Raw genomic sequence first — 22,827 nt, 5'->3', positions numbered from 1 at the left:
TACCATCACCACCTGCAGCAACTTCGCAAGCCCAGTCTGAGCCCTGAGGACCCCAGACCAAGGCAGACCTTAGCCCCACCATAGCCTGGGTACCAGCCCCACATCACAGCCATCACAACTCCACCATGCTCTCCCTCATCCTTGACAGCCAGTGCTCCCTCCCGGGAGCCGCATCTTCAGGGACTTCCTTTGACTTGATCTTGGTGGACCCATCCGGAGGAACAGGTCACCCAAAGCCAACAAGGACTGAGGGGAACCATGGGCTCCCACCAGTTCTCTTTCCAGTGGGTTCCTGCTACTGTGGGGTAAGCCATTGGGGGCTGCCCAGGCTTGACTTAGCATCCCTTGGATTGATGCCTGGGGCATATGTTGTCCAGGGGGGATTGTTTTCCCTCCTGGTGTGCTCTCTCTCTCTCACTCTCATCTCCTCCCTGGCTTCTGTGAGCTAATCAGGGAGCAGGAGGGGGAGGAGGGGGATGCTGCTTGCCTTCCCCGTTATCTGCAGCAATCCACGGTGACTAATGCTCCCAGTTGGTAAAAAGGCAGTGTAATCAAAACACTTTTTTTTTTTTAGTCCTTAAAGTTAGTCATTCTCCCAGAGTGGAGGAGAAAAAAAAAAAAAAAGCCCACAGCAGGCATCATGAAATGCAAGCTGAGAGACTCATGCTGCAGATGGAACTAAAGCATTGGCCGTAGCAGCTCCAGAGTGGGTCTGAGGCTCAATCTCTCCTCCTCTGGACCCTTGGCTAGACTTCCTCCACACCCTCATTTGTTCTTGCTTTCCTCCATATCTGGGCTGTCTGATCCCTAAAGGACTCCCATGCCAAATTGGGATCTGCCCTTTCCTCTCACCCTGCCAGGTGCTGCCACCTTCTGGTCACCCCAAAGTGGAGGAAGCATATAAAAGCTCCCAGGCTGAGGCTGAGGCTGAATGTCAACTTCTTGTTAGTTAGGTGCCTGGTCGTGTGCCGCCCCTCCTTTCACCTCACCCCGGCCATAGGTCAGGTTGCCCATGTTGGAATCTCCATTTCACTACTTACTGACTGTACTTCATGTGGATAATAATAACAGTACCTACCTCATAGGGCTGTCGTGAAGATTAAATGGGTAAGGGGAGGGGGGTGCTTCCCTGGTGGCTCAATCGTAAACAATCTGCCTGCCAATGCAGGAGATACAGGTTTGATCCCTGATCCTGGAAGATCCCATGTGTCTTGGAGCAACTGAGCCCATGCACCACAACTACCAAGTCTGTGTTCTAGAACCCAGGAACCATAACTGCTGAAGCCCGAGTTCCCTAGAGCCCAGGCTTCACAATGAAGAGTAGCCCCCACTCTCCAAAACTAGAGAAAAGCCTAAGCAACAACAAAGACCCAGCACAGTCAAAAATAAATTAAATAAATATTTTAAAAAAAAGATTAAATGGGAACTGCTTAGAATAGTGCCTGGCATATCATGATTGCTCAATTAACTCATAAAAATAATAACAACATAATAAAGTGGAATGTATACCATCATATTCCCCTTACTCATCCATGGCAGACATTGCTAGTCAACCAATAGGAAGAATTTCCCCACCAATAGGAAGATTCCCCAGAATCCTCAGCACAGCACTCCAGCCCTCCCTAGACTTCTGTGTGGGGAAGCTGGGGGAGGGTGTATATGACAAACTCAGAGATGAAGGTTAACAGGGAGCAGCTGCTTACCAATTACGGCGTGAAAAACTCCCAAAGAGATGTCAGGTGGCAAAGCTAGTTCTGCTGCTGCTTCATTCGTGCTCATGCTCATTCGAAACCAACTCTTTGTGACTCCATGGACTGTAGCCCACCAGGCTCCTCTGTCCATGGGATTTTCCAGGCAAGAATACTGGAATGGGTTGCCATTTCCTTATCCAGGGAAATCTTCCAGACCCAGAGATCGAACCTGCGTCTCCTGCATTTGTAAGTGGATTCTTTACCACTGAGCCACCCAGGAAACCCCTTAAGCTGCTTTCCTTCTGATAAATAGCTTTGTCCCTGCCACCTGAACACTCATTTAATTTCTGGCTCAGGCTTCTGGGGAGAATGCAGTAGTCACCTGGCTTGAAATCAGTAGCATCTATTGATCAGTTCAGTTCAGTTCAGTCGCTCAGTCGTGTCCGACTCTTTGCGACCCCATGAATCACAGCACGCCAGGCCTCCCTGTCCATCACTAACTCCTGGAGTTCACTCAGACTCACGTCCATTGAGTCAGTGATGCCATCCAGCCATCTCATCCTCTGTCGTCCCCTTCTCCTCCTGCCCCCAATCCCTCCCAGCATCAGAGTCTTTTCCAATGAGTCAACTCTTCGCATGAGGTGGCCAAAGTGCTGGAGTTTCAGCCTTAGCATCATTCCTTCCAAAGAAATCCCAGGGCTGATCTCCTTCAGAATGGACTGGTTGGATCTCCTTGCAGTCCAAGGGACTCTCAAGAGTCTTCTCCAACACCACAGTTCAAAAGTATCAATACTTCGGCGCTCAACTTTCTTCACAGTCCAACTCTCACATCCATACGTGACCACTGGAAATACCCAAAACTACTCCACTCTCTGCTTCCACTTAGAAACTGAATTTGCTCATATTCTAGTCCATCCCCCACCCTGAAGGGCCAGGGTCAACATGTATCATGCTTGTTGCATGCATGTGTGCTAAGTCACTTCCGTTGTGTCCAACTCTGTGGGACCTTATGGACCGTAACCTGCCAGGCTCCTCTGTCCATGGGATTCTCCAGGCAAGAATACTGGAGTGGGCTGGTTATAGAAGAGCAAGACAAGCTCCCAGCCCTGGGTCTGGAGCCCCTACAGCTGAGTTTCCCCCAACAGTGGGAGGTGTTTGTCCTTCCTTGTGCTCAGTTCCCCATGGCTCAGTTCCACATGGCATGCCATGCTCATGGAGGGAAGCTCGTGCATTCATGGGATAGCAGGATGCCTGTCTGAGCCCAGAATCCACCCTCAGCCCAGCACGCCTCAAGCTGAGCCAATGAGCCACAGTAGGGAGATGGAGCTCTGCTCAGAGCAGACATTCTCCTTACAGACTCCTGGGAGGCCAGCACTTTTCCCAGTAAAGGTCGTGCAGGCTACACGAAAGTTCTGGGGTCAAAGGTAAGCAGTACAACCCGGGGGGGGGGGGGGGGGGCGGGCCTCAGGCTGAATCCTTTCATTCCAGAAGGTACGGGTTTGGCTTCATCTCCAGACATCGATGATTCCTCAGACCTGCTCACTTCTCTGGGCTTGCCTCTCCCTGCTCAAGCCCCATCTCATATGCCTCTCCTATTCTTCTGCTTCCTGGGGACCTCTGCAGTCAACGGTTGACTTGGAACCTCAAAATACTAGTGACTTGGTGAGGAGATCCATCCACTCATCTCAAAGAGGAATTCAAGGCCCAGAAAAGAGCTGTGACTTGTCTGAGGTCATCTTGGGGTCAAAGAACCAGAGCCCAGGACTCCTCCAGATTCTTAATCCGGAACTCATCATTCTTGCCCTGCAGGATGTGGTTTCCATCCCACAGCCCTGAAACAGACTTCCCCTGGGATATGGTGGTTGCCTAGGCTAATACTTGGACGTTCTTTAGCACTGTGGGGCAATAACCAGGGGAGACAGAGTTTGGGGAAATGAGGAAGCAGGTGGGGGAGCCATCCACAGGTGCTGAAATTCCAGGAGGCTCATAAGCACATCACCCTCCGTCCATCCCGGGCAAAGCAGCAAGGACTGTCCCTTCATTTGTCCACTCTGCCCTCACTGCCCTTTGGTGACTTCTCTTCCTCCTCTCTGCTCTTCAAGGCTGTCCTACTGCTCACTTTGGCCTGTCTCCTGAGGAGTAACATGGTGATGGAGCCAATCTGTGTGATGTGCTTGGGGGCCCACCCTTCACTGGAAAACCTCTGTTGAGTCATATACCCTCAAGAATGGAAACAGAAAATAAAAATGAGAGACTACTCCCTGTGGATGATCTTATGCGCTCCCCTGTTTCCCCTGGTCAAGCCCTCCTCCCTACCCTGGGAGGTCAGAATAAGTCAAACATTCCTGGGGGGGTGTGGGTGGGAGAGAGGCTCAAGAGGGAGAAGATACATGTATACTTATAGCTGATTCACAATGATGTATGGCAGAAACAACACAACTTAGGAGACATAAGAGACTCAAGTTTGATCCCTGAATTGTGAATATTTCTGGAGAAGGGAATGGGAACCCACTCCAGTTCTTACCTGGAGAATCCTGTGGACAGAGGAACCTGGCAGACTACAGTCCATCGGGTCACAGAGAGTTGGACACGACTGAAGTGACTTAGCACTTAGCACAATTCATGTTGATATACAGCAGAAAACAACACAATGTTGTAAAGCAATTATCCTCCAATTTAAAAAAAAATTAAATCTTTAAAAAATCATACTTTTCCTTGCTCTAGTTCAAGGGTATCCAACCCCCATTAGGGGGGCCACTAATGGACCACTCAGCAGAAGGTGAGCAGCAGGGAGCAAGCAAGGCTTCATGTGTGACTCTCCATCACCCACATTACCACTGGAACCATCTGCCCCACCCCACCCCCAGCCATCATCATGGAAAAATTGTCTTCCACAAAACCAGGCCCTGGTGCCAAAAATATTGGGGACCGCTATTCTAGTTTACAGGCTTAACTACTCTCCAAGTAGCCCCAGTAATGTTGAAGCCTATGTGAAGGAGGAGAATACCTAGAGGGAAGGCCCTTGGGGCCCCAGAAGTAACCTGTAGCCTCACTGCCTGCTGCTCTCTCTTCTAAGGCAGGGTGTTTCTGGGGGGTAAGGAGACCAACTTGGCCCAGGCCCCCAGGTAACTTAGCAGGAACTAAGGCCCTGAAATCTGACTTTGGAAGACCCAAGGCAAATGAGTTGCTTGCCTGAAACTCAGTCCTCTTCTCGGCCAGGATAGGTTCCCACTGCCTGCACCTTCACCAAGCCCCGCTTTGGTATCACCCAGCCAGCCTGATTTGCCATCAGGATGTAGCTTACACATTGGGTTCTCCCAGAAGCCTTCAGTAAAAACCCATGTGCAGTTTAGGGGGGCCCCTTACAGGCTGCCACAGTGCCTTGTTCTTTCCCATTATACACTATTATTTAGTTGCCTGACTACCTCTCCCTACAGGGGCTTCCCTGGTGGCTCAGATGGTAAAGAATCTGCCTGCAAAGTGGGAGACCCAGGTTTTATCCCTGGGTCAGGAAGATTCCCCAGGAGAAGGGAATGGCTATTCACTCCAGTATTCTTGCTTGGAGAATTCCATGGACAGAGGAGCCTGGCGAACACTTATATCTGCCTAACTGCCAGGTAGGTAGCTCTAGGAGAGCGTAAACACGGGATCTATACTGTTTTTCCATGGTTGTATTCTTGAAGTTAGTGCAGTGCCTGGCACACTGTAGGAGCCCAGTGAATATTTGTTAGATGAATGAGTAGAAAGACTGGGACCATTCACATCATTTGCGTTCTATAGTGGAGCCCAGACGGAAGACTGGAAACAACATTTACTCTTAGTCTTCTTCTGTTGAATAAATCCACAGAACATTCCAACCTGAAAAGCACCTATTCTATTTCTATTCACAGTCCTGTGCCATCTTGGAGGAGAGAAAGATCCATTTATTTCTTTGTTTGTAACAGGTAACTATGTACCCAGTAGAAAATTTAAAAGACACAAAAGACCATACAGTGAATATAAGTTCCCGTCCATCACACCCCCTCCTTCATCCTCGTCCTCTCGCCCTCCCCAACCCGGATCCCCAGACAATTAGTTACTGCTACCGTCCCTGAATAAGAAATCTCTTTACAGACTGAAAAACTAAGGCAATCGGCGGTTATGCAACACGTGTAGTCTGTGGAAGAGAATTTTACAAATCAGTGTTTAAGGGACAAAACGCACCCAGGGGTCCTCAAGCCCCCGCCACAGCCTAAGTCCTCTGGACCCCCTAAGCCAACGCTTGAGAGTCGCGGGCCAGGGCAACACCTCGGAAGCAAGCGGCAGCGGAAGGGTTAACGCGCCGCGCCCCACCCCCACCCCCGCCCTCCCGAACGCCTCTTCCGGGCAGAGGGGGCGGGGCTACCGTCACTTCCTGGAGACTGGTTGAATCCGGAAGCGATCTCCCAGGACAGAGTTGCAGCTGAGGACCCCGGTGGCAGGGCAAGGTTCGGGATCATGAGTTGGTGAGTGAGGCCAGGCGGCGAGAACCGCTGGAGCCCCCGGCCCGCAATGCGCTTTGCCCTGCGTCTGTCCGAGTTGTGTCCCTTGGTCCCTGCTGCTCGCGGACCCTTCACCCCAGAGCAGGGCCCGACTGGCTCGGGATCTAGGGTCGTTCAAGGGGCCTTGCTCCGGTGCTTGCCGGCAGGCTTCATCTCTCTGCAGGCCTCATCGGGAAGTGAGGCGTGGGATCCCTTTAGCGTGGGATCTTGACGTTTGTTTCCTGACTTTGTTCCAAGGAGCCGGTACCGTCCGTCTTCTCTCGACAACGTGAAGGGAGCGACTCTCCTGTTACCTCCTTTTCTAGATATCCGTTGAGAAATATCTCCTCCTTTTTCCCTTCGTGAGCGTCTCTCCACCACTGCCAGGTGGCCCTCATTCTGACAATCTGAGCCCAGTTTACGGATCAAACCCCCTTGCTTTCAGAAGAGTAACCTTTGCCCCACTTAGTCTTCAAGAGGCAAACCGTGCTTCTTTTTTGGAAGATGCCAGAATTACACACGCACCCTGTCGGCACAGGACCAGACTAGTTTTCATCGTTTCCAGGGCCATTACCCCCTCATTGCTTTCCCTGTTAGCATAAGTAAGTGTAAATGTTATGGGAAGGAGGGAGTCTCAGAGTAGAGTCACAACTAAAGAGCTGGCAGGTGCGTTGCTATGAAACTGTCTGATACTTGACTGGTGATAAACATTTGATATTGTTCAATGGTTGATTTCTTTTGTAAAACTCAATTTGCTTGAAGGACTTCACCCTCAGACCCAAGGGCCTACATATTCACAACTCCAAACCTCAGGGCATCCAACCAACACAATAGATGTGCTGATCTGAATGCACTGCTCCCCCCTTCCCCCACCGCCCCCCCACCAGAGATGTACAGGATGAATCAGTCCTTTTGGAATCCAAGTTCTGTTAGCATAGGGATCATCTTTGCCACTCTCTTCTCAGAGTCTAGTCTGTTTCTTTACCAAAAGTACACGATAGCGAGTTATGAATGAGCAAAGATGGTAGAATATTCTTCAGGAAGGCTCTTGCAGGCTCTCATTTGGCCATCTGTGGAAACTAAGTTCTAGCCACAAGCAGCTGATGTCATTCAGTGTCAAGGACAGATCTCTGGTGTAAAAGTAAGCCATTTCTACCTAACCCCCCTTGCTTCTTAGATGAAGATTGACAAATATAAGACAATCAGCACCAGCACGTGGAGGGCAGCCCGGAGCAATGCTCTAACAAGCCCCAGCAGGAGCTGCTCCTTTTCCCTTCACCTTTGCTCCAGGAGGCGGATAGCGGGCTTGAGCCTTAAAAAGCTAATTTTCCCAGCTTGTTATAACCTAATCAGTGACGGGCAAAGTGGCGATCCTTCAGTTCCACTTCCTAGAGGAATTGCTTCCTTAAAGGGTCAACCAGGGTCCCCTTACTTTGTGAGATAGACGTCTTCTTTGCTGCATCTTGAATCTTTGGAGTTCTCTTACCTAATTTCCTCAAAGTGAAAAGCAGACAGTACAGGTGCTTTACATTGCTTAGACTGGCATTTACAGTTCTTAAGAGTGAATCGATCTTTTTTTCACAAATCGGAGGAGCAGAGCAGAGACCACTGAAGCCAAAGGATTCTGTGGGTGATCTGAGATGCATTGTTTCCACCTGTCTCACAGAACCCTTTTTTTCCTTAAAAAAAAAACTAGTAGCCTATTTCCTAAAGCCTTTCAGGCTGGAGAGAATTGAAATTGACAAGTAACTGTCCAGCCAAAGCTGAGATTTTTTCCAGTAGAATTAATTTACCAGTACACACACGTCTTGGCTCCTCCTTGGACTGAGGGTCACAACCAAAAGGGTGGCTTTGTCCCTCAAAGCTGAGGTTCCTTTCTCTTCCTCCTTAGAGGGCTTCTACGTCATCTCTTGCGTGGACCCTGACCCTCTCTCCCTGAGAGGGGAACAGCACGGGCGCCTGGGCACACAATCACACTCAGTTCCTGGCTCAATGGCTGGCAAGAGGACCGGGGCTGGATCCTTCTGATTCACTCCTGGAGTGGTTTTCCTGCTCCCAGAATGAATCCATCCATTCATCTGCGACTGGAATTCTCAGTGGGGGAAGAGACCAGAGTGACGTAGAGCCGTCATGGGAGGCTGATGCCCAAGGTCAAGTTCACCAAGCACATAGGATATGCCAGCCATCATTGAATAAGGCCTAGGGGCACGCAGCCCTTAGTCCCCAGAGGGCAACCATTGTTCTGGGCTAGACTGGGCTTTCAAAATGTCACAGTGAGAAATGTCCAATATTGGTGCCCTTTGCACACTGTGGACTTTGCATGAAGAGTGAGAGCCCTTTGTTCTCTGCTTCCTCAGTGCATACAGCCCGCCCACTGCCTGTTTGTTTAGTGGGCCCTTGCTGCCTTCCTGCACCATCCACCAATCTGCCTTTCAGCAAGGTGGCCAAGTGGTGGGCCCTGCTCTGAGGAAGGCATTTGATGTTCACATATCAGATCACAGATCCACCTCTTGGCCCTAAGCCAAGTGCTTCTCTCTTTCCCCTTCTCTTCCCCATCACTCCCTCTCTCCCTGGGTGTGTGTGTGTCTTTATTATGATGTGGAGGAAGAATTAAGTAGTATTAAGGATAGTGGCCTTAATCTTACTCATCTGTCTTCCTTGGAACCATACACCTTGACAATGATGTTAGGCTTCAACGACAAGGAAAAAGGAGCACTGCTGAAGGAAATCGGCCTGTACCTAGAGGCTCAGGAGTTTGAGAAGAAGGGAAATTAAAATCAGCACAAATAAACTTGGTAGGAGTTGGCGTGCTGAGTTCAGGCTCTGGTTCCCTCATTCACAGTATGGCCTGGTCAGGCGCTTGATCTTTCTCCATCTTGTTTTCTCCAGTGGATACTTTCAACTGACACTTTGTCACCCAGATCTGTTGTGAAAAGAATGGAAACCCTGCAGATGATTTTTTGTGTTTGTGATTCTTCTGGGTTTTCCTACCTCTTTCTGCCCCCTTAAACATTGGTATTCCTCAGGGAACATCTTTTTTTCACCCCCTGTTCTCACCCATCATCTTCAGGATAAAGGGTTAACTCTGTGCCATGTCTTATAAGGCCCCCTGGATCTGGCTATCCCCCTTCACTCCTGTGTCCACGGTTTTCCTGGTCTCTTGTGCCCCTGCTCCTTTCTACCCACTGCTCCTGCCCAAAATGCTTTCCTCCCCGTGCCCCACCATCCTCCAGGCCCACATCCGCTCATCCTTTGAGTCAGGGCAGGGCTTCCCTGGTGGTCCTGCCTGCCAGTGCAGGGGACATGGATGTGATCCGTGGTCTGGGAAGATCCCACATGCCTCAAGGCAACTAAGCCCGTGTGCCACAGCCACTGAGCCTGCGCACCCTAGAGCCCATGCTCTGCAACAAGAGAAAGCACCCACATGAGAAGCCTGTGCACCCCAACTAGAGAGTAGCCCCGATGCAACAACAAATGCCAGCCTAGCCAGAAGTAAAAAAAAAAAAAAAGTCAGGGCAGGTGTCACCTCCTCTGAGGGTCTTTCCTAAATGGCCCCTGCACACCTTGCCAAGCTGAGTGGGGTGCCCCTCCTCTGGCTCTCATTAGCATCTATACTTGAATTGCTGGCTTTTCAGTCAGCCCACTAGTCGATGAGTTGTTGAAAACAGTTGTCTCTTGGCCACCGTAGTAACCTTAGCACTGTCCCTGGCAATCCGTAAATGTTGACTAAATGTATGAATGAGGACTGTATTCCCATATACTGACTTGCCTTTGCTCAGGAAAAATGTAAGATAAAAATGTGCAAAAGCTACTTTACAAACTGAAGAGGGTCTAAGTATGCTGTCGTTAACATGAAGAAGTGGCTTCCCAGTCTACTGTCTGTTCTGTCCTTTGCCTTCCCTACCCACCCCCCACCCAAACGCCTTTATTCTCCAGCTCCACAGTGCTTCTCATATAGTTCTCCCACACTCTCCACATATCGTAAACATGTGCCTCTCACATGGTAAAGTCCCTGAGAGCAGGATCTATGGCTTCTCCATCTGTGTGTACACATGGTGTGTGGCACATAGTGGATACCTAATCAGTCATTGTCAAATGAATTGGATGGAATGTGAAGGAAGGACAGTAAACTGCTGGGTCAGAGGGAGACATCCATTCAATGGCAAACATTTTCTTAGGGGAGGCTCTTTTCCCTCTGGCACTACCATTGCTATCTTACATTCATACAGTATTTTTAACTTTGCAAATTATGTTCCCATCCATTATCTGATAGCATCCCTGCGTCTACCCTTTGAGGTTTGCAGTTCAGGTCTGATTATCTCCCTTCAGCAACTTATCTGAATTCATTCACCTCCCAGAACTGGAACTGAAGCCTGAGAATTCCTATGCTTGAAAAGGAACATTAGGAAAGGGGAAGACCATCCCCAAGTTGACTGGATCCCAGAGTCGGCTGATTAACATGAGCAGATTGGTAGTGAATTATAGGAAGTGACCGGTCTTATTCTGGGCCATCTTGGTTCCTTCCGACTATGGGGCCTCCCCGCCTGGGGTAGCCTTACCACTCACTCCTGTGACTTTGGACAGGCCAGCCTCTCCCCAAGCTTCTTCCTCCTCTATAAAGAGCCACATGCTCAGTTTTATCTGACTCTTTGCGGCCCCATGGACTGTAGCCTCTGTCCATGGGATTCTCCAGGCCAGAATACCAGAACAGGTTGCTACTTCCTCCTGCAGAGGATCTTCCAGACCCAGGGATCAATCCTTCATCTCCTATGCCTCCTGCATTGGCAGGCGGATTTTTTACCACTAGTGCCACCTGGGAAACCCATAAAGAGCATAGCAATGCCCATTGAGGAGCCCGTGGGATTCTGTATTCAACACTGTTTTGTGCACAGATGTAAAACTCTATTTTCCGCCATTTGTAACAAGAGGGGAAGGGACTTTTTCCTGATTTGGGAGCAGTTTGAAAGAGTCAAGCATCTTGAGTCCCACCGCTTCTTAGTCAAAGGCATTTTCTTATATTGAGTTGGCCAAGAAGTTCGTTCAGGTTTTCCCATAACATCTTATGGAAAAACCTGAGCAAACCTTTTGGCCAACTCGATTATTCTACTCTAAGTAAATGTATTAAGGTAGCTTTCAAATTGGCAGTTAAACTATTACAGTTGTCCCCAAACCATTAGTCTGGTGGCTGATCTACTAAATAGAGCCCACTGTAGTTCATTGAACATAGCGCTCAATGAATCTTTGTTGATTTAACATATATCAAGCACTAAACATTGGGGGACATTCCGAAGGCTTTAAGACTCTATCCTTGCCTTCATCTGGTGTATGAAAAGTGCCAGGGGTTCACAGGAATGACAGCGGATCACTAAACGTCCATGTAGCATCATCACGAAAGATGTCAAGCAGAGGATGTGACTGTAACTCAACGTTGACGTAGCAAGCGTGTCCTATTGCAGTGGGGAATGACAGAGAGGGGTGTACAGGTTGGAAAAATGGTGTGAGAGAAGTGCATGGAGATGGAATGCTTCTAGAGTGTTGGGGCGGGCAGTCAGGAGGCCAGCTTGTATTTAATTAATAGTGATTCAGGTAGAAGCTTCGTGGATGAGAGCTGGCACTCTGGTTGGGGCCCTACTGCAAGCACTTGCAGTGCCATGCTGAGGAATTGAAATCAAGCCTAGGCTTTTGAAAATTGCAGGTTTTTGAGCAGGGAAGTGGCAGGGCAAAAGCAATGATTTTTGTCAGGTTAATTTGGCAGTGGTCTGCAGGATAATTCAGAAGCGAAAGAATGGAGATGGGGGCGGGGCAACTTGGACAGTGGCTTCTGAAATTTTTTGACCACAGTTTGCCGTTAGAAATGCCTTTGATGTCAACACACACACACTTGAAATTAGTTTCACATTGGATGTGTGCAATGCACTCAGATATTTTCTATTATGTTCTATTTTGGTTTTTAAAGAAAGACCCACTTCATTGCTTTCATGACTGATTTTGATAGATGTTTACAGTGGAATGACATGCAGTAGTGTAAATGATCAGTGAGTGATGGGTCTTCTACACAGGACCCAGAGTTTATTACAGATATTCAGACTAGAAGCTTCTGCCTGTGACTCCAGCCTGGTCAAGATGGTGCTGTTTGTTTATTTGGTTCTTTGTCATAGGTTATAATAAATACAGAAGGGGCGGCTGTAAAGAACACTGGTTGGTTCTATATAAGAATTTATTCCATAGATTTGGAAACTGTCAACCACTTAACAGAAAAGAGAACCAGGTGGACAAAAGCCTCAGCCAAGATTTTCTGTGAATTAATTATCAAAGGAGGACTCCCCTGGTGGTCCAGTGGTTAAGACTTCAGGTTCCAATGCAGGGAGTACAGGTTCAATCCCTGGTCCAGGAGCTAAGATCCCACAAGCCTCGGGGCCAAAAAAAACCAAAACATAAAACAGAAGCAATATTGTAACAAATGCAATAAAGACTTTAAAAAATGGTCCACATAAAAAAAATCTAAAAAAAATAATATTCAAGGAGAGATTAAACCAACAGTGAGAAATGAGATGCCATTTCACAGCTACTGGACTGGCAAAAGATTCGGTAAATTTCGTCTAGCAATGCCAGGTGTCTGCGGAAGCAGTGGGAACTGCAGCCACTGCGTGGGGTGGGGGCGGGGAATTGATCCGCCCACTGGGAGGTTTTGCAGCTCCTCACGCAGTCAGAGTTGGGCCTACCCCTCACCCAGTTAACCTTTCACACCTGTGCAGCAGGAGACCTGCAGCAGAAATGTCCACTGCTTCATTGTTTGTATTAATAGATGTCCAGACGCTAAAGAAAGGGAAAATAAAACATGGTATCGTTACATAGTAAAATAAGCTGTAGTCAAAATGATTGAAGTCATGTGTGTCTCAGAAACATCAAGCTAGACATAAAGTTTCCAAATGGTACATTTAATATTGTACTATTTATATAAAGTTTGTGTGTGCTAAGTCACTTTAGTCATGTTAGACTCTGCAACCCTGTGGGGAACTGCTTTTTCTCATTTTTTGTGATTACACAACTCTGCCCCATAGAGGAGCTTTTTTACACCAAGCTCCTCTGTCCATGGGATTCTCCAGGCAAGAATACTGGAGTGGGTTGCCATGCCCTCCTCCAGGGGATCTTCCCGACCCAGGGATCGAACCCACGTCTCTTACGTCTCCTTCATTGGCAGGCGGGTTCTTTACCACTAGTGCCACCTGGGAAGCCCAGCACATATTTGTATAAAGTTTAGACCTGTAAAACAGTACTGTGTTGTGCTTATGGATTCAAATTTATGAAGTGAAAATATGGGAATAATACACCCTGAATTCAGGGTAGTGGTTATGTCGAGGATAATGGGGTGGGGAGAAAGAAGTGGGATCAGGTTGGAAAACCCCAGGAGCTTCAGCAGTATCTGTGCTGTTGTATAGATTGAAAGATAAGACCTGAAGTAAGTGTGGCTCAGTGTTAGAGTTTCACGTTGCTCTGTGGTAGATATATGAGTATTATACACATGCCAAAATTTTCTGTTTCCAATATTTCTGTAACTGTTGTCATGCCTCGCCTGACCAGCATCATGGCTAGGGCTGACCTCATAGCGAAAGAATCATTGCCTCCTGTGATCAAAAGCTGGGGATGACCAAGGGAGGGGGGCCTACAGGTGGATGTCCATCCCAGCCTTCCTCTCACTTCTCAGGACCAGACCTTCAACAGAGAAGAGGAAATGACAGAGTAAAAGCGCTTTTAAGATTCCTGGTTGGTGAAGTACAGAAGTGAGAATGAGATCAGAGCTAGTGCCTCAGCTTGTCTGGTGCTTCTGAGTCTCTGCATCTCAGCCTCCGCGAACCCATCAGAGTGGAGGTCAGGCCAAAGAAGACTTATCTCTGGCTTGTCCAGTAAGCAGGACAAACATTATACCTTCAAGTCCCTTATGGTCCCCTTTTATAAAATGGGAAAACCATTTTTTAAAAATGTCTGTCAAATAATTAGGAGTTTTTTAAAGAGAGGCAAAAAAAAAAAAAGTCCAAGCCACCTCTCTGAATTGCCTTCCTTACTTTCTTTTCTTGATCTTTGGATGTTCCAAAAGTCTCCGGACTTCTGTCACAAATCCTTTTACTGCTCAGGAGGAAGTCACCACTCAATTGTAAGCAAATATATCAACTTGATCCTGGTAGTGGCGATTATGTTGTGGGACTGCTGCGTGCTCCCCAAACAGAAAACAACCATTTCGGGTCTCCTGACGTACTTGACCTCTGTTTAACTCTGTGCAAGTCCCATCTAGGCCTCAGTTTGATTAGCATCGTCAGGATACCACCACCCTCATCTTTATGACGGACAGATACGGGCTGCTTATTATAGGTCGGGAACTATTGTAAAGAGTAAACTAATTTAGCTTTCACAGCCACCCTATACAATAGCTATATTATGACCCTATTTTATAGACAGGGAAACTGAGACACACAAAAATTAAGTCACTTGTCAAGTCTCACAGCTGGCAGTTGGCAAAGCCAGATCTTGAACCCAGGCAGCCTGGATCCAGAGTCTATCCCCTCACACAGTGCGCTGTCTCTTGAGTGAAATACGGGAGGGCAGCACTTTGAATGAACTGACGTAGCGGAAGCAGCAAGCACAGAAACTGGCAATAGTAGATGCTCAGTAAATGGCCTCTTTATTGGATGAACTTACTCTACACTCTGTGATTCATTCTGCCTTTCCTTTCAGAGGTCAGCCCCAGGAGCATGGGGAAGGAGGGATCACAGCTGAGCTGGGCGATTGTACTGGTCCAAGCTCTGAATCGGCCAAGTCACAGAGTCATGCCTTTTATTTTTAAACACACACACACCTCCTCAGTCCAGTGGCAAGTGAGGGTGGTGTCCTCTGTGCTCTGGTTTGGGATCCGGCTAATTTAGGGGAAGGACTGAGGTGGGGCTGGAGAGGCTGTGGTCGTAGGCACTGGAAACTGGTCGTTCATAGCTCAGGCCATTGGTCTTTCTGATGGGATCTCTCCCGTCCTTGCTCCAGCTGAACTTTCCTTGGCCCCAGGCATCGTGGCCAGCTGGCCCTTCAGAGAAGATGGCATCCCTTGAGCAGCTGCTCCTCCGGAGCCAGCTGACTCCCTGTAAGCCCTGCCCTGGCCCGGCCTGCTGTTTCCTCTCTCTCATGGTCAAGGTGGTGGTAGCCTTGGTGGGGGCCTCAGACCAGAGCCAGCAGCGACCCGAGAATAGAGTGACAGAAGGCTGGGGGAGGAGGGGCTTGTCCTTCCAGCCTGCAGAAGCTGCTGCCTTTCGCCCACCTTCCTGCTCTTGCCGAGACGGTGACTCAGGCCCAGACCACTCCCTGGGGAGCCAGGATTTCAGCCACTATCAACTGCCTCCTACTCTCTGCTCAGCCCTCCCTCTCCCCACCACCCCGAACTCTGATCTTTGCTCAGCTGGAGATATCTGGAAGATGGCGGGGTGGGGGTAGACTGAATCATTCCAGGGTTCTCTCCACCCTCGGCGGGGGCCTAGGCCCGTTCAGGCTCCATAGAAACAAATCCAGGAGGCCCAGTGAAGGCCAGGGAGGAGGACATAGGTTTTAGCTTCTTTCAGCTCTTCTTCGTGATGGACTGGAGGACTCTCCAAAGAAGGCAGGGCTTGAGAGATGTGCTGGGGTGACCAGGGGGATCCCCACGCAGCTGCCATCTGGGGCTGCCTCTCAGTCTCTGCCTCTGCTGTGGAGGGGGTGGGGAAACAAAAGATTGAGAAACCCAGCAAATTGAAAAGGCACAAGAGCCGGTTTTGTAAATAGACATTACACAAGAGCAGGAGTTTTTTGGGAAAGGTTTTACTGAGACAGAATTAGCCAACTGGCATCCTGCTGCTAATAGAGATATTTACTGTTTGAAAAGTATATTTGTAGCTTTGGAGAACATCCTGTTGACTTTTCTTTATTGTGAAAGAAAATAGAACCCTTTCCCCCCTCTTCCCCTTTCCCTCTGTACACATAAAACTTTTTTTCTTTTTTTTTTTTTTGAGGTGGGGCTGGTTGGGGGTTGGAGAAGGGCAGGGCTGAGAGAAATATTTTCTCCATTTTGTTCCTGAGACCAAAATATTTCTTCCCCTGCCCTCTGATGCTCATATTTATGGAATGGCAAGGAGAACCAAGTAAGGAAGCCCACTCCCTGGGTCGGGAGCTCACAGCCTTTCTGATAGCTCCCAGAGTTTAGAGGTTCTCTGGGGAGCTAGCCCTGTCTCCTCTCTGGACCTCTGCTGACACCACTCCTCCCCCCACCCCGCCCTGATTCCAAGGGGAGAGCTGTGAGGACGAGGAGGAGAACAGAAGTCTGGAAGCCCAGTGAGCCCCTCATCCCAGAGCCCCAGCTATGCCAGGGCAGCAGTGCTCTCAGGAGATGCTGCCTTGCCGTCGCTCTAGCTGCTGCTTCTGAGGATGTCCTGTGGGGGCCTTGAACCATAGGATGAAATCCAGAGGTCAAGGAGATGAAGAGGCAGAGGAGTCAGTTGACTTAAGGTTGCTTTGCTCTCTCTCCACCCTTTACCACTTCAGCAGCAGAGAATCTGATCCCTCCATCAGACCACCTGCCCAAGTTCTCTGGCTCTCTCTCTGGCAGAGCAGAGCACTTTTGCCCTTTGGCAGCCTGAGAAGAAACCCAGGAGACTCTTCTCCTTTCACATTTCCTCTCAGGCTCTTGAAAATGTGTTCCCTTGACCCACACGCTGCTAACTTGCCCAGGCTTCACTGCCAGTGCCAAAGGTCAGCTCTGTTCTCTCGGTCTCCATTGAATGTACTTTGCCTTGGCCCCGGCTGGTGCTTGTGGCTGGTGATGCCTTTTAGGTTTTTATTATAACCAGATAAGGATTGGGAGACCAAGGACAATGATACTACCTTTCTTTGTTCTGTATATAGCCTGATCTAAGAGTAGCTTTTTTCAGGAGCCCTAAATTAGAGTGTGGTATTTGATAGGGCCCTGAGGGCAATGGTCTCATTTTACTCATTCATTTAATCATTCATTCCCTGCTTACTATGTGTATGAAACCAGACTATAAGCTCCATGAAATCATAGAATGAGTCTGCCTTGTTCATCCTGAGATCCCTAATCCTCACATAGTACTAGGCATGAAGGATACCCTTAATACATAGTCACCGGCTGTTCATTCAGTAAAAGGTTGAAAATAGCACTGTGCCAAGTCCAGCACTTGCAGGAGATGCACAGAAGCATAACATTGAGTCCCTACCCTTGAGGTGCTTATGTGTTGTAATGAGAAAACAAGATGTGTACACGTCAGAGTTAATTAACCTGTACTTTTTACCAAATAGAGCTTACTTCGGTAATAAAAGGATGGCTCGTTCTGGGGACATGCATTCACACAGTTCATCACAGCACAAGGTCATAGGCGAACCAACAGGTCAATTAATGCATGCTGAAAAGGCATTGATATAATTCAGAAGTCCAGTCTTTATATCTTTCAGTAAACTGGAAACAGAAAAATATTTCCTTACTATTATTGGGTTGGCCAAAATGTTCTTTTAGGCTTTTCTACTATCATACAGAAAAAACCTAAGTGAACTTTTTGGCCAACCCAGTGGGAGGCTTCTTGGCTGAAACCAGGAACCTTCTTCTTGTTCTACAGCAGAAGATTAAACTCAGAGATTCTTACTAAAGTCAGAAGCATCATTTTCTGCAATTTCTAGCCAATGCCATAATACAAGACAATAAATAGATACTAAATATTGGGGAAGAGGAGGAAAATCTTACAGTTATTTTTAAATGATATGACTATTTGGAAAACCTAGTTCTTTTTTTCTTGCCAGCCAAATTTCTTGGGCTATTAAGACTAGGTTAAATATATAGGTGTGGTGACTGGTTGTGGGGTAAATATTTAACACCCCATAGCTTTCCTGTGTACCAGGAAGATGAAGTGAAAAAGAGGATCCATTCGTAGCATAACCAAAATATAAAATTCCATGGAGTGCACCTAAGACATGTAGGGCAAAAAATTTCACCAGTAGGTGTTACTTTGGGATGTTAATATTTAACAAAATAAATGTAGCAGACCTATATGAAAAAACTCTTAAGGCCAAAGAAAGTGATAAAAAGACTTGAATGACTGGAAAGAAATGTTTTGGCCCTAAACGAGCAAACCTAATATTGATAAAGATGTTAGTTCTTCATAAGTTAATTTATAAATATAATGTATTTTCACTTCATGGCAAATAGATGGGGAAACAGTAGAAACAGTGACAGACTTTATTTTTGGGGGCTCCAAAATCACTGCAGATGGTGACTGTAGCCATGAAATTAAAAGACGCTTGCCCCTTGGAAGAAAAGTTATAACCAATCTAGACAGCATATTAAAAAGCAGAGACATTACTCTGCCAACAATGGTCCATCTAGTCAAAGCTATGGTTTTTCCATTAGTCATGTATGGATGGATGTGAGAGCTGGACTAAAGAAAGCTGAGTGCCGAAGCATTGATGCTTTTGAACTGTGGTGTTGGAGAAGACTCTTGAGAGTCCCTTGGACTGCAAGAACATCCAACCAGTCCATCCTAAAGGAAATCAGTCCTGAATATTCATTGGAAGGACCGATGCCACTCCAATACTTTGGCCACCTGATGTGAAGAACTGACTCATTTGAAAAGACCCTGATGCTGGGAAGGATTGAAGGCAGGAGGAGAAGGGGACGACAGAGGATGAGATGGTTGGATGGCATCACTGACTCAGTGGACATGAGTTTGAGTAAACTCCAGGAATTGGTGATAGACAGGAAGGCCTGAGGTTGCAAAGAGTCAGACACGACTGAGCAACTGAACTGAACTGAATATATTTTCAGTAATAAATATCCTGATTTAAAAGGGAGGATACAGCACATGATTTTGAATTTCATCTTAAATCTGAAAACAAAACAAAGTTAAAGTAGCCAAGAAATTACCTAAAAAAGAAATGTAATGAGAAGGATTTGCTTACTAGATATTGAATTGTTATAAACCTAAATAATTAAATCTGTGTTGTTCGAAAGAGAGTGGACCTACTTGTGGTATAGAGTGGAAATGTTTAACACTAATAAAATTATTTTTCAGAGATAGATTAATTTTGGGGGGTGGAGGGAACTTCCCTGGTGGTCCAGTGGTTAAGACTTTGCCTTCCAATGCAGGGGGTGCAGGTTCAATCCCTGGTTGGGGAGCTATGATCCCACATGCCTCATGGCCAACGTAAAACAGAAACAATATTGTAACAAATTCAATAAAGACTTTAAAAATGGTCATTTAAAACAAAAATCTTTAAAAATATATTTTTTTAAAGATTATTTTTTTTAATCACATTAAAGCAGCTGGCTAACCATACACTCAAACTCTACATGGAGTAAAGATTTGAATATAAAAAACAAACCACTAAAATTCATTTGGAAATGCAAGGAACACAGAATAGCCAAAACAGTCTTAGCAAAGTAATACAAAGTTGGAGGACTTACTCTTCCCAATCTCAAAACTTACTACAAAGCAACAGTAATTAAGATAGTGTAGTACTGGCATTAAGATGCAAATCAATGGAGTAGAATTGAGTCCAGAAATAACCTTTACATTGATGGTCTGTTGATTTTTAACAAGGATGTCAGGACAGTTCAACAGAAAAGGAAAGTCTTTTCAACCAACAGTACTGGGATAACTGGATGGCCCCATGCAAAACAATGAAGTAGGACCCTTACCTACACTATGTACTAAAGTTAGAAAGGATCAAAGACCTGAACGTAAAAGCTGAAACTAGAACACTCTAAGTAAAGAAAACAAATGTGAATCTTCCTGACCTTGGATTTGGCAAAGAATTCTTAGATACAAAAACCAAAACCACAAACAACAAAAGAAAACATAGATTCGGCTATTTCAAAATCTAAAACTAATTCTTCAAAGGACACCATGAAGAAAGTGGAAAAAAAAAAATCACAAATGACAGAAAATATTTGCAAAACATATATCTGATTAGGGACTTGTACCCAGAGTATATAAAGAACTCTTACAACTCAACAGTTAAAAGAACATCAAGTTTTTAAATGGGCTAACAATTTGAATGGATGTTTCTCCAGAAAAGATACACAAATGACTAATAAACACCAAAAAAGATGCTCAACATCATACTCATACATGCCACAACATGGCTAATCGTAGAAAACATTTTGCTCAGTGAAAGAAGCCAAGACAAAAGGCCACATGTTATATAATTCTGTTTATGTGAAATATCCAGAATAGGCAAATCCTTAGAGACTGAAAGTGTCTTTCGGGTACACTACAAAATGGTTCGGTTCAGTTCAGTTCAGTTTAGTCACTCAGTCGTGTCCGACTCTTTGTGACCCCATGAACCGCAGCACGCCAGGCCTCCCTGTCCATCACCAACTCCCGGAGTCCATCCAAACCCTTGTCCATTGAGTTGGTGATGCCATCCAACCATCTCATCCTCTGTCGTCCCCTTCTTCTCCTGCCCTCATTCTTGCCCAGCATCAGGGTCTTTTCAGATGAGTCAGCTCTTCGCATCAGGTGGCCAAAGTATTGGAGTTTCTGCTTCAACATCAGTCCTACCAGTGCACACCCAGGACTGATCTCCTTTAGGATGGACTGGTTAGATCTCCTTGCAGTCCAAGGGACTCTCAAAAGTCTTCTCCAGCGCCACAGTTCAAAAGCATCAATTCTTCGGTGCTCAGCTTTCTTTATAGTCCAACTTTCACATCCATATATGACCACTGGAAAAACCATAGCCTTGACTGGATGGACTTTTGTTGACAAAGTAATGTCTCTGCTTTTTACTATGCTGTCTAGGTTGGTCATAACTTTGCTTCCAAGGAGTAAGCATCTTTTAATTTCATGGCTGCAGTCACCATCTGCAGTGATTTTGGAGCTCAGAAAAATAAAGTCAGCCACTGTTTCTCCATCTATTTGCCATGAAGTGATGGGACTGGATGCCATGAACTTAGCTTTCTGAATGTTGAGCTTTAAATGGTGAATGACTGCTAATAGATACAGAGTTTCCTTTTGGGTGATGAAAATGTTCTAAAATTAGTTAGTGGTGGGAATTCTCTGGCAATCCAGTGGTTAGGACTCTGCTTTCACTGCCAAGGGTGCAGGTCCAATCCCTGCTCCGGGAACTAAGATCCCACAAGCTGCACAGCATGGCCAAAAATAAAATAAAGGTAGTGATGAGAGTTGTACAAGTCTGTGAATATACCCAAAACACCAAATTGTACACTTATAAAAGAATGAATTTTACAGAATGTGAATTTCATCTCATAAAGTTGTTTTTTAAAATTAATAAAGCAGGTTCTGAGTAGAGGTGACAGGCTGTGGGATTTGTGAGAGAGAAACTAGGTATATATAGTATAATATAATGTATCTATAATATATAGCACATTATACATTATAATGTGTAATGTGCATCTAGTTTTATCTCTCTTAAAATCCTACAAGAAACACAATGAAGTGATTTTTTAAAAATCATGAATCTACAAATTCAAGGAAAATAGAGACATCAACAACACTTGGTTTTCATTTGTTTCTATGCATATTTTGATTTCTTTTTTTTATTTCGTCTGTGATTTGTTGGTTATTCAGAAGTGTGTTGTTCAGCCTCCATATGTTGGAATTTTTAATAGTTTTATTCCTGTAATTGACATCTAATCTTACTGCATTGTGATCAGAAAAGATGCTTGGAATGATTTCAATTTTTTTGAATTTACCAAGGCTAGATTTATGGCCCAGGATATGATCTGTCCTGGAGAAGGTTCCGTGGGCACTTAAGAAAAAGGTGAAATTCATTGTTTTCATGTGAAATGTCCTATAGATATTAATTAGGTCTAACTGGTCCATTGTATCATTTAAAGTTTGTATTTCCTTGCTAATTTTCTGTTTAGTTGATCTATCCATAGGTGTGAGTGGGGTATTAAAGTCTCCCACTATTATTGTGTTATTGTTAATTTCCCCTTTCATACTTGTTAGCATTTGCCTTACATATTTCGGTGTTCCCTATGTTGGGTGCATATATATTTATAATTGTTATATCTTCTTCTTGGAATGATCCTTTGATCATTATGTAGTATCCTTCTTTATCTCTTTTCACAGCCTTTATTTAAAAGTCTATTTTATCTGATATGAGTATTGCTACTCCTGCTTTCTTTTGGTCTCCATTTGCGTGAAATATCTTTTTCCAGCCCTTCACTTTCAGTCTGTATGTGTCCCTTGTTTTGAGGTGGGTCTCTTATAGACAGCATATATGGGGTCTTGTTTTTGTATCCATTCAGCCAGTCTTTGTCTTTTGATTGGGGCATTCAACCCATCTACATTTAAGGTAATTATTTATAAGTATGATCCCATTGTCATTTACTTTGTTGTTTTGGGTTCAAGTTTATACACCTTTTCTGTGTTTCCTGTCTTGCAAAAAAAAAAAAAAAGACCCTATTTTTAAAGCAAACTTCATATATATTTTTTATAACCTTTGTGATTTTGTTCTGTTTGTTTTTTAAATATTGTATTTTTGAGAGTCTAACCTCTACTCTAGATTTTTAATCTTCACTTTTTGGTATTTGTTATCAACAACACTTGGGGTTTAGAATGCAGTTACGTTGGGTAATGGACTTAGCATTTCCT

At 45.8% G+C, this 22,827-nt stretch overlaps 1 protein-coding gene and 1 long non-coding RNA gene across 3 annotated transcripts in view; both read left to right on the top strand.

Moving 5' to 3' along the window:
• Nucleotides 1–1,797: 1,797 nt before the first annotated feature.
• Nucleotides 1,798–3,317, top strand: LOC147367329 (uncharacterized). The gene is made up of 3 exons (XR_015170019.1): nucleotides 1,798–1,937; nucleotides 3,048–3,115; nucleotides 3,180–3,317. It is a non-coding gene; the product is annotated as an uncharacterized LOC147367329 (long non-coding RNA).
• A 2,780-nt stretch (nucleotides 3,318–6,097) lies between these two features.
• Nucleotides 6,098–22,827, top strand: part of BIN3 (bridging integrator 3) — a 50,493-nt gene continuing 33,763 nt past the window's right edge. For both annotated transcript variants that reach the window (XM_086416254.1, XM_086416253.1), the window contains exon 1: nucleotides 6,098–6,175. Coding sequence is in view for 1 of the 2 variants with exons in the window: in XM_086416253.1 (XP_086272379.1) it covers nucleotides 6,168–6,175 (8 nt within the window). In the remaining variant the exon portion in view is untranslated. The remainder of the gene's footprint in view (nucleotides 6,176–22,827) is intronic.

Source organism: Bos grunniens, chromosome 8 (assembly GCF_055505025.1).
Source record: "Bos grunniens cultivar Pamir isolate PY7600 chromosome 8, Bosgru_T2T1.0, whole genome shotgun sequence".
Classification (NCBI taxonomy): domain Eukaryota; kingdom Metazoa; phylum Chordata; class Mammalia; order Artiodactyla; family Bovidae; genus Bos; species Bos grunniens.
Note: the sequence above shows the minus strand (reverse complement) of the source record. Positions and strands in the feature narration are given on the sequence as shown.